Raw genomic sequence first — 13,844 nt, 5'->3', positions numbered from 1 at the left:
GAACCCCCCCCCCTCCCGTTGGCATGGCAAACATATAAAAACTCCCTTATAAATGGAGAATGAGATAATATTGTCAAACAATAACTATGCCGGTACAGTGAAGTATTGACCCTCAAACTAACTAGGTGGTTTGGACGATGACATGAAAAATGAAAAAACTACTTGATAGAACACAACAATGCAAATACAATATAATTCTGCACTACTGCAGTATGTATTCAAGCTAAACCTTAACAAGACAAATCCTTTTCTTTGTTTTTTATTTCAGTTCTTAGTCTCTTTTTTTCAGCACTTGAGTTTTGATACACCAGCAAAGGGACTTGATAAGAGACTATAATAAAAACAGTATTGAAACAGTATTTAAAGTCATTGAGTCTATGTATTGATTTTAAAGTGTTCTTGTTGCACAATAAGAAATAAATAAAACTGAAACACTCATGGTCTGTAAATTGTTCACACCTGTTATTGTTTATTTTTATTAATATATTAGTTATTTTCTCTTCTGCCTTCTGTTAGTTGCCAGCAGTATTTTTCCAGAAACTTCTGACTAATCATACCAAACAAAACCAAAAGGAAGCAAAGAAGGAAAAAATATTTTCATCTACATAAAGTCAAAGATGACTCAAATAACTTTAAATGAAAGAAATCAAGATTGAAACAACTTTGTTTCCAAGGCGTGACCTATTTGATCTACCCGTCAAAGCTTTTCTCCTCCTGCTACAGTTTCTGTTTCTGTAAGATTCAACTCACAGAAAAATAAACTCTCTGTTTGGATTTCATATATTCAATTTCTTCATCTGTTTTGTGTAACAACCTTTGAAATTATGTTGGCAGGTTTTTGCATTTCATTCTATTATATAACTGCAGCTTCAAGGCAGGAAACAATCTACATCCAGACTAAGAATAATTCATTTCTTAAAAATTATGTTAATCATTACTAGTGCAGAAATCTGATTGGCTCACAAGAATGTATTGAATTTCAGTAATTTTGACAAAGCAACTGAAAAACATCAATATTAGTTGATTAGTTTATGTTGGCAATCAATAATCGATCTGGATTAAACCTTTAGAGCACGGGAGTTTCAGTTGTAATAATGTCTTGTGATGTAACAAGACCTACTATGAAATCAATATCTGACTTTAAGACCCTTGCACTTATTAACAAGTTTTGTCTATAATAAAATAAAATTCAAGTATGAGTGACATAATGTCATGCGTATGTAAATTTGTCCTTAACTGTATATTTAGATTATTCCTGAAGAGTATATATTTTTTAAGTTTCATAACTCAGTCTAGTTTTTTCTGGTTTACAATATCTAATGACAATATTGTTTGTTTTTTGTAATGTCTTTGACCTACGTTGGTAACCTTCCTGCTACGTGTCTGCAGGCGCGGGGAGGAGGGAGGGAGCAGGACTGAAAGGGCTCATGAATCATGCAGGTAAAAAGATTATAAGGATGAGAGAGAAAATCAGAGAGCATTACTGGACCTACAATGGAGGAGGACGTCAAGAGGAGAAGAGAGCTCAAGTAAGCAATGCATTATTAAAAGTTTATTTGATTTTTATTAAGATAAAACATTAAGAGTCCTCAATAAGTATTCATTAAATTCCAAGGTGAAAAAGAAAGAAAACTGACCTCAATAACCTCTATGTTAATAAAAATTAATATTTCAGGTTAAAGATTTATCTAAACTTGCAAGAGCAGAAATGTTAATCCTTAAAGAACAGTTTGATCCTAAATAATTCCTTCTTGTAACCATAATCCTTCCCCAAACTGTGGATTTTTGTGCTGTAATTTAGAAGACCTTGGGACACATGTCGGGAGGTCCCTACCATTGAAGACGAGCACACACCCTGGAAGCTGCTTAAGCTTGTAAATGTCATCTCTTTGTTTGCAGTAGCTATTATTATCTTTGGACTGGCAATATGCAGTAAGGTAAGAAATTTCTATGTGACCTTTTATGCTAAACAGATGAAACAAATACTTTTAAAAACCTGAAAGTAGAAAAGGCTGTGTAAACACCTGTAATATGTTTGAGGCCATTTCTATAGAACAGAATACATTCATTGATCCCATTTCAACCAAAAAATACAAGTGAAATAAAAGATATTTAGTAAAATTTTACATTACGTTTTTTATTGTTTAGCTTGGTTTTGAAGAGGCAAATGCAAAGTACAACATTTGCGGTACCAGTGGTTTTATATGATTTATTTAATTTTTCAGGCTTCTTTCCTTCTCCTCGTCACCTTGTCCCATGAAGATACGAAGACAATCCAAGCAAAGCAGAAACCTCTCGCACTGCTGTGTATTGGCTGCTCTGTAATTGCACCTCATGTCCTTCTGCTACTCAAAAGCTTCTGGAAAGCATGTTACAAATCATCAAAGTTGCCAAGAAAATCATCTGTAGCCCTGGTAAGACACCTGAATTTGATCTCCAACTAATGCCAAAAATAATGAAATGCTTTGTTTTTGTTATTTAGTTGAATTTATCTGTCCATCCTTTTCTTTACAGGTTTTCTTCTTAGAGTTTATAGTTTCTGTGGGGTTAGCAGTGCTTACCATTGTAGCAATGCCACACTTGGACATTGTAACCAATGTGACCATCCTAAACAGTGTAGCTGTCCTCTCTGCATTCCTGCAAGCCGTCGCTCAGTGCACTGCCAAAAAGACGAACATCTTCCTGCTGCCTTCCATCATCGCAATCCTGTTTATTTTTGTTGGTTACTGCCTTTTCCTGGTCCTGTACATTTTGAAAGACCCCACCGATGTGAAGACAGCCATCTGGGTGGGTCTTGCTGTTGGTGGGTCGATCTTGGTATCTTTCAACTGGTGGGAGAATTACTTCAGGGTGATCTGTGTGAATAGCAAATCCAACATCCTGAAAAATCTGTTTGAAGACTTGACCAAGAGTCAGAACATGCTGCACATCATGTCCAGCTTACTGAGGATTGTGGTCACTGCCTGTGTGCTTGGTGCCTATGTTCCTCTGACCAAGATGGACTGGGACATTGTGACCTCCATTCCAAGCAGGGAAACAAGAATTGTAGCCATCATCGTTGGGGTCCAGCTGATCTCCTCTGCACTCTGCCATTGGTTTTCTTTAGCAGCCTGTAAGATGCATGCTGTCCGCAGATGCTTCATTGTGCCTTTGTACCTGGCTTCACTGGCTGTGATACCATTGTTTATTGCTCCTGTCATTATTTATCACAAAAACCACAACTCAAACATCAACTTCACAAGTTGCTGCGTTGATGCTGTGATTGTAAGAAATCAAAGTCTGAGTGGTGACCTGTTCCCACATCTGATTCTGGATGTCACACAAACTCTCTGCACCCTGAACATGTCCATGACACCTGATTTTGGCCTATTGACAGGTAAGAGATTTTTGTCTATTTGCTGCAAGTAAATTGTTTAATGAATTTTTAATTTATTTGGTTTAGTTATGTCTAAAGTCAGAAAACTGGTCCAAGATACATAAAATCTGCATTGAGCCAGAATATACATTTTCCCAGAATCAGATTCCTTTACACACCTATCAGCCACTCTGCTTTGTGTGTATGTTTTGTGTGTATGAAATTCAGTCTTGGTATTTAGTGCTATCATATACTTGGTCTGGTTTCTCAGCTTTTCTAGAGGTTAATAGTTGTCTTATTCTCCTGCCAGGTGCAGGAGTATTATGGTGGATTGGTCTTGTGTTGGCCACCATCCATATTTGGTACCTAAACACCTGCCGCATCCAGAAGACTCAAGACCTGTTTGTGAGGAGGCTCTATGAGGGAGCTCTTATTGAGCAATCCTTACTACTCAACACACGCTTCCGCATTCAGTGTAAAAACAGAAGGAAACGGTGAGTTTTGTGTTTTTTGTTTGCTACGCAACTTTTGTTTCTTTGAATTGCCTTCCAAGCATTAGTTTTAGATTTTTGCAAATGGTACAAAGTTCTTGTGAAATTGAAGCTACTTGGACAGAAGATAGTTTTTAACATGCAAATGTTATGTCAAGTTTTAGAGAAGACACCACCCCTGCCATGATTTATCTCTGTGCAACCATGTGGCATGAGACCAACGAGGAGATGATGAATATCATGATCTCAGTTTTCAGGTGAGTTTTCAACCTTGCTTTTCAGTCTTTTAGATATGTCTCTCTTTCAACACAAATGAATCAAATAACTATATCATTATGACTCTAGAACTTGTTTGTATGCTGAGGAGGCAACTCAGCTTTCTGATTCAGATGTGTCAGCGCAGGGATACAGATAAAATCCACAAGAGGAGTTACAGATCCTTATCGGACTAACATTATGGGAAGTAATTTCAGCAGCTTGCATCCAGGATTTCTCTGTCAGTAGTGATCAATTTCTCTACTGAGAAATGGATCATATATATATATATGATCATATATATATATATATATATATATATATATATGTATATATATATATATATATATATATATATATATATATATATATATATATATATATATATATATATATAGTTATATATATATATATATATATATAGATATAAACCTCAGGCAAAGTTAAATGAACACTAGAGGTCAGACTAAGGGTGAGTCAAAATTGTGATGAGGAAAGATTGTTGAATTTAAATCTGTAGGACATGACTAACTAATATTAATATTAATATTAATAATATATGAATGATTAATGTCAAACAAACTATGATTAGACATTAGTAATTTGTTTTACCAGAAGGATATGCTCTTAATATCCTCCTTCTTACATTTATAATAATGGACTTTTTTACATGTTCTCCTTATGTGGTTGATCACTAAAGACTGGACCAATACAGACCAAAGAGTTTGACACAGCCGCAGTTTGATGATTTCACCTTTGAAGCTCATATCTACTTTGATGACGCCTTCACAAATGTAACAGAAAGTCAGCACCGTCATCTGAACACATATGCAAAGGACCTTGTGAAAATTATTGCAGATGTTTATGGGTAAGAACCAAGTTGAAAGATATGATGATGTTGCATTTCTCAGGTGTTAAAACTGGATTTATGACCAGAGGCACATTTTCAATATGAATTATTTAAATTTTGATGTAATTCATTCTTTGTCACCAGCATTTTCAAGAACCTTAATAAAACATTCTTTGAGGTACAGCAGCAAATTCCTGATCAGGCAATTATAAAGACACCTTATGGAGCTCGTCTTGTTGTTGAAATGCCTCTTGGGAATAACATTGTAGTTCACTTCAAAGACAAAGAGAAAATTCGGAACAAGAAGAGATGGTCTCAGGTAGAGAATATATTTTTGATGACGTCAATGTCTCAGTAGGAAACATTTGCATTGATAACCGATGTTTAGTAATTTACAGGTAATGTATCTTTACTATCTCCTCGGTTGGAAACTGATGACCAAGTATTACAGATACTGGCAGGAAGGACAACATGAAAAGCATCTTAGGAGAAAGATCCAGGTGAGATAATGCATCTTTTTTGAATATTTTTGCCTTTCTCAAACGTTAATGCAAACTGCAAATACTGACCATCACACAATGAATTGAGAAACTGTACTTTTGCTTCTTTCAGAAAGAGAAGCACAACACTTATCTCTTGGCTTTGGATGGGGACACTGACTTCCAACCAGCGGCTGTGATGCTGCTTATCGATCGTTTGAAAATGTATCCTCTTGTTGGTGCAGCATGTGGCAGAATTCATCCTACTGGATCAGGTTGGCACAAATGAAAATGTGTCATTTTTCATTTGTGGCACTGCAGACAGAGCCACAAGGAAAGTATTGAACACCTCTGCATTTGTCCCGCAGGTCCTGCTGTTTGGTTCCAGAAGTTTGAGTACGCCATCAGCCACTGGCTGCAGAAGACAGCTGAGCATGTCTTTGGCTCCGTTCTCTGCAGCCCCGGCTGCTTCAGTCTGTTCAGAGCAGAGGCGCTAATGGATGACAATGTGATGAAGAAATATTCAACCAAATCCACAGAGCCCAGCCACTACATCCAATATGACCAAGGTAATAGGTGCTGTATGAAAATCCATTTTCAATCTTCTGAAGTTAATAATTAAACCTTGGTTTAGATAAACCTCCATTGCATAATGATAAAATTCATCAAAGCATGTACATTCTCCCTGATATTTTTGGATTTGTGTTAGATACCTTCCAGTGGGAAGTTGTCCTATATAAGTTTTCTTTTAATTGCAGGTGAGGACCGCTGGCTGTGCACTCTGCTTTTGAAACAAGGGTGGAGAGTGGAATACAATGCAGCATCTGATGCCTACACCAACGCACCGGAAAACTTCAAGGAGCTTTATAACCAGGTGAGGGGAAAAAAAAGCATCTTTACCAAATTTGTAACAACAAAATAATAAAGCCTGATTACCCAAAGTACTACCACCACCCTCATAATATTGATTAATAATTTCTCTAAATAGTATTTTTTTATTTTTTGTGATTGATGACATCTGATTCCATCTGAATATTTATTTTGGATTCAGATTGTTGCAGGCTCACTTCTGCCTTGCAAATGACTTTGTCTCCTAGTGTTGGGGAGTGTTTATGAGAGGTGTGACAGATCTCCAAAAGGTTTGAGTTCTGGTTATTGTTATTCTTTAGCGCAAACGATGGGGGCCTTCCACAATGGCAAATGTTGTGGATCTGCTGGGCTCTACCAACATTGTCTCCAAAAGGAACTTATCCATGTCCAAACTGTTCATGTTCTACCAGCTGTTTGGCATGATTTCTGCCATTCTTGCTCCATCCACCATCTGCCTCATGGTTGCAGGTCAGTATCTGAGTCTGTATCTTTGAATGTAAAAATGACAAAAAATAAATGCAAAGGTGAGAGCAGTTACACAAAAATGTTCCAGCCTGTTTTCTCCTCCAGGTAGTTTGTCCTTCATCTTGAAAATGCCTTCTGCTGTTGCTCTGGTCATAGCTGTGATACCACCTGCCATTTACTTGGGTCTTTGCTTTAAACTCAAGCCAGACACTCAGATCTCTCTTGCAGGGATTCTTAGTGTTATATATGCGTTCCTCATGGTTGTGGTGACAATAACCATTATTGGTAAATATAAATGACATTACTAACTAATGTATTTAAATCATGTTGCTATTTTTTTAATATGTTATCTTTTGCACCAGCCTCAATGGTGAAGGAAAAGACCATTCTGACCCCCAGCAGCATTTTCATCGTGGCCATGTCCATCATTTACATTGTCACTGCACTGATGCATCCCCAGGAACTTCCTTTAGTTTTTTATGGCTTTCTCTACATCATCTGCATCCCAAGTGCCTACCTCCTGCTCACCATCTACTCCATGGTCAACATGAACAGTGTCTCATGGGGAACCAGAGAAACAAAACCGACTCCAGGGGATGCAACGACAGCAGTCTCCGCCTTGCAAGCAAAAACAAAAAAAGGTAGAACAGAAAAAGGTGGTGCTACTTAATACTGTTTTTTCCCAACAAAACAAAAGGTTTTTCCCTTTGCAGCTAAGGGCATTTTCCAGAGACTCTGCTCATGGATGAAATGTTGTAAAAAATCCCTTCCGATATCAGAGGATACCCAGCCTCTGATAAATGCCCAGGCTCAGGAGAATCTGGTGCCTGAGTCTGTGCCTGAACCTCAAACTCAAGACACTGCTGCTAACGACGTCTCCGAAAAGGAAGAAACGTAGGTTCTAAACACAGGTTGAAACAACTCCAAAGTTTTCATCATATCAACAGATGTTGCTACTTTATTCTGGATTTGTTTTAGGCAAGTGAAGACTGGTTTTGACTGTCCGGCTAAATGTGAGTTAAGAGAAATTTGTGTATTTTATTACAGAACTTGGCAAGTTTTGAAATGTTCTTTTGTGTTCTGTTTTTCAGGTTGGATAAATGAACTGGAAAGTTTGTCCAATGATATACAGCTGCAGGAACATTTTCTGGACAAGGTGCAAATGTTTGTTTTTTTTAATTTTAAATAGAGCTGTCACTATCTAAATACCTGATTTTACAAATCACATAGTGGCTTACAAGTATCTTAAACCAAATTGTGCTGCTGCCCACCTAACAATTGCATGGTGGCATCTTTATTTGGCATCGTTTTGCTCCTTCTTCAAAATATAGTGAAGTTGGCCCCCAAAACCTTCTTCAAATAAAATGAATTTGGTGTCAGTTGTTTGTGCTGATTTATGCAGCAAAAATCTTTGTGCTGTTAACAGAGGTTATGAAAGGTCAATCAGCCACTTCTCCCACCCCAACATTTACAAAATTAAACAAATTTTATGCATATTTACTATAGAAAACTGGTTAACTGATCTGAAGAAAGGACAGCTCATGATGACCCAGGACTCTGGATGACCAAGAGAGATTGTGCAAAGAAGGATGGTCAAAGATTATTGCCTCGTTATGATCCAGTCTTTTGAAATGGTTCAGAAATATGTTGGGGTTTCAGTTTGTGCCATCAAAGTGGGGCACCAGGATTTTTTCCCCCGTAAAATACATGTGTTAAAATTGCTAACATTTACTTATAAATGTTAGTTTATGTAAATGTAAAGTAAATTATGTAAATATACTTTGACTTCTTCTCATTTTACTTATCCATTGTTTTTTGTTTGTTTTTTGGATCATTGCAGGATGAGGAAAACTTCTGGAATGAGCTCATTGAGAAATACCTTGAACCTGTGAAAAATGACAAGGAAAAACAAGAAAAGATCAAAAATGACTTACAAGATCTGAGGAACAAGGTAAACGCCAACGACTGAAATGATGTTGCAGTAAACTTCACTTTGTTTTAGTCTAACTTTGGATTCATTTCCCAACAAAGGTCAACTTTTCCTTCTTCTTCTTGAATGCTCTGTGGCTGATGGCAGCGTTCGTCTTCCAGGCCTTTGATGTCTTCTCCCTCAATATCAATATTGTTGACTTCAACCTGCAGGAAACCGGGGGGACGATCCAAATCGAACCCATGAGCCTCATGTTCATTCTGGGGTTTGCTATTTCAGTTTTGCTTCAGTTTGTTGGCATGCTGCACCACAGGTGAACCCTCATATCAAATGTCATCTTCATCACAATGTTTCTAATGCTTGGGGTTAAAAATGTGACATCATTGTTTCTGTTGTTTTAGAGTCTCCACCCTCATTCACTACATAGCGTTTTTGGAAACAGAGCCCAAACAACAGAAATCTGCAGATAATGAGGTAACGACTATTACTGTTGATACTGAAGTTTTCTTAATTACTGTTTTTATTTCTTATATGAATATCACCAGTTTTGACACCGCAACTGGTATTGCTTTTAATAGTATTAACACTTTTACTATTAATGATCAGTAGTTGCTTCTGTTGAGACTTACTGTAAAAATGCTGCAAAGATTAATAACATGAATCTGAAATCACATTTAGCATTGTAGCATTATTGAAATCATATTGTTCTGGCTGCATTTTTATCAAGGAATGACTTATTAATTTCTCTGCAGGTGGACTCCACTGCAGATTCAAATGATGAGTCGGCCTACAATACAGACCTAAACTCCGTGTCCCAGGAAAGCCAGTCATCACAAGACTGGGACTCTGAATTCTACAATTCAAACCTGAACATTAAAAATATTCAAGAGGACTTTGTTTAAATTAGCACAATTTATTGAGCCACAAAACTTCAGACACTTTTTAAGCTTTTACTATGTGGTAAATGTTTACAAATATAATGAATGTACTTACTTAACTTGAATAAATTCTGTTATATGTGGTTTTTATTTGACGTCTCATGAGTAAAAAAAAAAGATCTCAGTTTCTGCCCATTGAAGAAACTCTATGGTACATCCATCTCCCTGCAGGGGTAAAGCAGTGGCAAAAGCATTCATGCACAAAGACACAAAGAGATAAGTCAATAAGTTTTCACAGTTCCTAATTATTTAAATATCATGGTGAGATTAAATTTGCTGATGTGAATGAATCGGCTGGACAAGGTAGTTTTGTTTTCATTGACAAATACAAATTCCTTCTTGCACATGAAAGAAGGAAAATAAAAATTCTCATGAGTAAACTGACGCCAACTGCAGTAATTTTATCTGCCTTGTCTATAGCTGCATGAACATGCACATGACTTTATTCCAAGAAAGATTTGCATCGTGCGAAGGTTTGGAAAAAAATCACTGAAAGAATGTAAATTCAACCCAGTTCGATGCACAATTTCCAACATCTCTGCTGATAACAGACCCGTCTGCAGCCAACTCTTCCATTGCCAGTTTGACAGTTTGTGTAAGCAAACACATTCTTCATGAGAATCTATTGCTTTATCTTTCAGAACAGAAGTTAGATTTCACAACCGTTTTTTTGTGTATTTTATGGACCTCTACCTCGAGTCTTTGGTAACTACTGTGCTACAACTTTTAGGAGCATTCCTTCTCCAACATGAACAAAAAAACAAATAACTGAATGACCTCATCAGGAGTCATTCATCTCTGCAGAGGCAAAGAAACAAAACATTCATCTGATTCAAAACCATTTAAGAGACAGAATCTGACAGCCCGACAAGTGCCTCCTTATTTTCATCTGCAGTTGGCCAATCGGTGACAATGCCAGAATAAAATTATTGCAATGGTCCAGTAGGGATGAAATGAAGGCATGGAGGATCTTTTCAAATTCACCAAAAAATTTACTTAACCTTTGCAATGATTTTTTATCTGAAAAAAAAATGGCTATGTGGACAGCATTTTTAAAAAAAATCATGTTTGTAGTAAAATTGGCAGAAATAGACAATTCAAGTCTTTTTTTTGTATTTACAAAATAATGTGATTGTTTGTTTGAACAAATTACAGAAACTAACAACAGAACAACAAAACAAAGCCTTAAGTTACATATATATTTCACATAATGTTACATACATTTCACAATGCATCAGTATTCTGCTACAGCATAACATTATTAGAAGTCATTCTGCGAAGTGATTGTATGAAGCCAAATCTTAGAAAAACACAAAAATAGCAGTTCACTTTCCATACAACTTCATTTTATCTGTTCCTCTTGGCCTTTTGTCAAAACATGCTGAATGATAAATATTACTGGACTTCCCTGAAAACTTTCACTTCCCTCTACTTTTTCATTCTTTCATCAACAGACACTTTGACCTTCTCCCTTTATTGTAAAAAACAAGCACAAAAAAAAAAAAAAACTGGAAGTACTTGTTTTGGTAAAAAAAAAAAAAGTGAGATGCTGAGCAGAGCATTTAGTTGAATTGAATATGTTGTACAACTCCGTCTGACACAAAGATTTTACATTTGGAATGGTATGCAACATTTTCAGGAAGTCAAAGCCTAGCGGCCAACAAGAAACAATTTAACTTCTCTTTTTTCTCCAGACACAAAGTTTTATTTTCATTCACTGTTTATTCAGTCATCTGACTGGATCACCTGTTCTTCGCTATCATCAGTCAGAGCTTTCTTACAAATTCCTGTTAAACTCCATCTCAGTTTCTGCTTAACCTCCAGCCCCATGCAGAAGTATAGCAGCGGGTTCACGCAGCTGTTAAAGTAGGCAAAGCCATTGGCCAAAGGCCGCCAGATTTTCAGCACTGCATTATTTTTGTCCACCATCTTCACAAGGAGCAGACAGTGGTAAGGACCCCAGCACAAGAAGAATGCAATGACCAGCGATGCCAGGATCCGCAGGGGGCGTGTCTTTCCTACAAGGCGAGTGCGTCGGATGCCGATGGCAGTCATGATGTAACAGATAAGAATGATCAAGAAAGGGAAAACAAAGCCACACAGGAACCTGTTTAAATACAGAGCAAGTTTGGTGGTGTTGTCTCCCTCCTTTGTCTCTGAAGAACATTTGCTCATGTTGTTCTCTCCCAGGTGGACATGGCTGTAGAACAAGAAGGGACTACTGAGGAGGATGGCTGTGATCCAGACACAAACTGCCACCACCCTGGCAGCATACAGGGTACGCTGTTGCTTTGTAAAGAAGGGTCTCCACACACAGAGCATCCTGTCCAAACTGATCACAGCCAACAGGAAGACAGAGCAGAACATGTTTGCGTATTTAAAGAAGCCGTGAAACCTGCAGAGAAATTCCCCAAAGGGCCAGTGGTCGAAGAAGAGCTGCCTGATCAGAGAGAAAACTCGAGTAACGCAGAAGATGAGGTCGGCTATCGCCAGGTTCACCAGCCACACATTGGTAACTTTATGCTGCATATTAAAACCAGATAGAGAAATAAAAGGGAGAGAACAGAAGAGAAGAAAAAAAACATTAAAAGTGAACCAGAACAGTAAACAAGTATAAACATTAGGCACCATTTTCTGAAAAATAAAATCTGTATTTGTCTTATCATACAATCCAAAAAGAGACAAAGAAAAAGCTAATGACACTTTTTCAGTAGTGTTTATTTATCAATTAAATATATCTTGGTTCGTCACTCATGTTTGATAAAAAATATTCCACAATCTGTTTTCTGCACATTTGACTCAGTCAGTCCTCAAATACATCAAGGAACACGATGAAATTGACAAATCTAAATGCATGTTGATGTATTTTACCTTGAGCTTGAATCCTGCGACCCAGATCACCACAGAGTTCCCCGTGATCCCAAACACGACGGTCAGTGTAAGGAGGACGAGGTTTATGTTGTCCATGATGGCTTCGATATCCACATTGTTGTGAATACCCTTACTGCTGGGAGGCAGTGAGGTGTTGGCAAACATTATGCTGCTGGGAAAGACAGAACACAACATATTCAAATATTTTATCACTTGTGTATGAAAAGAGAATATATAGAATTTGGAGTCTTTGTCTTAAATACATTTAAAAGTTTTCCTTGATGCGCTTCATGTGCACAAGCTACTTTCCATCCATTTGTTTTAAGGTAGGGTCAATCACAGGGCAACATGGAGACACACAGGACACAATGTGTTATTATGCAAAACACAGACGTTTTTCAAAGCTGTATTTCAGAAAGCAAGTACTACACAAAATTCATAAACCGGTAGCTGTTCACATGTCCAAACTTTACAACTCCATGTTGGGTTATAGTCAAAATGAATCACTGAAGTTTTTTATATTTTTCCAAGAACAGTTTATTTTTCCAGGGAATTCGCGGGGAGTTCCAGATGTGCAAATAGTCAGTCAGTCTGTTATGTCTGACAAGAAACGTAAAAAAAGATTCTATGCAGGTCCAAGTTATAAAATAGGCTTCCAGATTGTTACTAAAAGAACCTACTGAAAAATCATCAAAAAAAGGAAAAGAGACATTTTTGTTCTTGTTTTTACCTGCCTGTGACAGTGAGAGCCACACACACACACACACACACAGCCTCACTCACTCCTGGTCTTTGTTTTTGTAAGATACTGCATCAACATTGTTTACATGGCACATAATTCTTATGCTTCATTGCTTGTACTTTAATGTCGTTTACATTGTTCAACTATCAAGTCTCATTTTATACAATTCCCCAAAATTAAATGCACACATAAAAACAAGCACTAAAAAACAGCTTGTTAAACACCAACACCAACAAAGATCAATATCTATATTTCTGTGGATAGATAAAACTTTTTTATGTAAATGTTGATCTTGTGATCTTAAAAGTGTGAAACTGATATACAGTATATATAGTACATAAATCTCTGTATATGGAGACTGTACTTTGAAAGCATAGATCTGTAGTCATTTCCATTATCACGCTACATCTGTCCCAACAAAAAGCAAAAATTAGTTTAAGTTTAGAATGAAGTTAACTATACCTGTGAACCTCTCTTGTAGACGAATGTCTTGTCTTAAGCCAAAGCAAAGTACCTGTGAAATGAACTGCAGCTGAGTTTCCTGGTGACTCTGAATCATTCTGGGTGAGTTTTCCTCTCAGTGGAATTTTAGTGAAAC

General features: G+C 37.0%; 3 protein-coding genes across 5 annotated transcripts; 2 read left to right on the top strand and 1 right to left on the bottom strand.

Moving 5' to 3' along the window:
• Nucleotides 1-1,499: 1,499 nt before the first annotated feature.
• On the top strand, nt 1,500-3,853 carry LOC111610620. The gene is made up of 5 exons (XM_023345312.1): nt 1,500-1,529; nt 1,802-1,937; nt 2,226-2,414; nt 2,515-3,376; nt 3,666-3,853. Exons 4-5 carry the CDS (start codon nt 2,572-2,574, stop codon nt 3,851-3,853), a joined length of 993 nt encoding a protein of 330 aa, XP_023201080.1. The 5' UTR covers nt 1,500-1,529; nt 1,802-1,937; nt 2,226-2,414; nt 2,515-2,571.
• Nucleotides 3,854-3,922: 69 nt separating this feature from the next.
• LOC102222640 lies at nt 3,923-11,174 on the top strand. Its single transcript, XM_023344417.1, has 17 exons — nt 3,923-4,103; nt 4,802-4,969; nt 5,096-5,270; nt 5,350-5,451; nt 5,564-5,705; nt 5,799-5,999; nt 6,189-6,304; nt 6,600-6,768; nt 6,871-7,050; nt 7,128-7,406; nt 7,479-7,659; nt 7,744-7,778; nt 7,857-7,921; nt 8,606-8,716; nt 8,797-9,008; nt 9,097-9,169; nt 9,448-11,174. The coding sequence occupies exons 1-17, from the start codon at nt 3,997-3,999 to the stop codon at nt 9,595-9,597; spliced, it is 2,466 nt and encodes an 821-aa protein (XP_023200185.1). The 5' UTR covers nt 3,923-3,996; the 3' UTR covers nt 9,598-11,174.
• A 148-nt stretch (nt 11,175-11,322) lies between these two features.
• On the bottom strand, nt 11,323-13,802 carry LOC102222388 (C3a anaphylatoxin chemotactic receptor-like). Of its 3 annotated transcripts, XM_023344420.1 has the most exons (4): nt 13,709-13,802; nt 12,768-12,805; nt 12,505-12,676; nt 11,323-12,156 (listed from the first exon to the last, which is right to left on the bottom strand). In XM_023344420.1, exons 3-4 carry the CDS (start codon nt 12,667-12,669, stop codon nt 11,359-11,361), a joined length of 963 nt encoding a protein of 320 aa, XP_023200188.1. In that variant the 5' UTR covers nt 12,670-12,676; nt 12,768-12,805; nt 13,709-13,802; the 3' UTR covers nt 11,323-11,358. The 3 variants fall into 3 exon arrangements, with proteins under 3 accessions (XP_023200188.1, XP_023200186.1, XP_005808248.1); XM_023344418.1 differs by lacking the exon at nt 12,768-12,805; XM_005808191.3 differs by lacking the exon at nt 12,768-12,805 and having other exon boundaries at nt 12,505-12,673.
• Nucleotides 13,803-13,844: the final 42 nt, after the last annotated feature.

Source organism: Xiphophorus maculatus, chromosome 13, assembly GCF_002775205.1.
Source record: "Xiphophorus maculatus strain JP 163 A chromosome 13, X_maculatus-5.0-male, whole genome shotgun sequence".
NCBI classification, from domain to species: Eukaryota; Metazoa; Chordata; class Actinopteri; order Cyprinodontiformes; family Poeciliidae; genus Xiphophorus; species Xiphophorus maculatus.
Note: the sequence above shows the minus strand (reverse complement) of the source record. Positions and strands in the feature narration are given on the sequence as shown.

Coding starts and splice junctions, on each gene's coding strand:
- LOC111610620 (XM_023345312.1), top strand. CDS start 2,572: ATGCCACACTTGGACATTGTAACCAATGTGACCATCCTAAACAGTGTA. Junction 3,377..3,665: donor TGATTTTGGCCTATTGACAG/GTAAGAGATTTT, acceptor TTCTCCTGCCAG/GTGCAGGAGTATTATGGTGG.
- LOC102222640 (XM_023344417.1), top strand. CDS start 3,997: ATGTCAAGTTTTAGAGAAGACACCACCCCTGCCATGATTTATCTCTGT. Junction 6,000..6,188: donor CTACATCCAATATGACCAAG/GTAATAGGTGCT, acceptor TTTTAATTGCAG/GTGAGGACCGCTGGCTGTGC. Junction 6,305..6,599: donor TCAAGGAGCTTTATAACCAG/GTGAGGGGAAAA, acceptor GTTATTCTTTAG/CGCAAACGATGGGGGCCTTC.
- LOC102222388 (XM_023344420.1), bottom strand. CDS start 12,669: ATGTTTGCCAACACCTCACTGCCTCCCAGCAGTAAGGGTATTCACAAC. Junction 12,157..12,504: donor TCGCAGGATTCAAGCTCAAG/GTAAAATACATC, acceptor TTTAATATGCAG/CATAAAGTTACCAATGTGTG.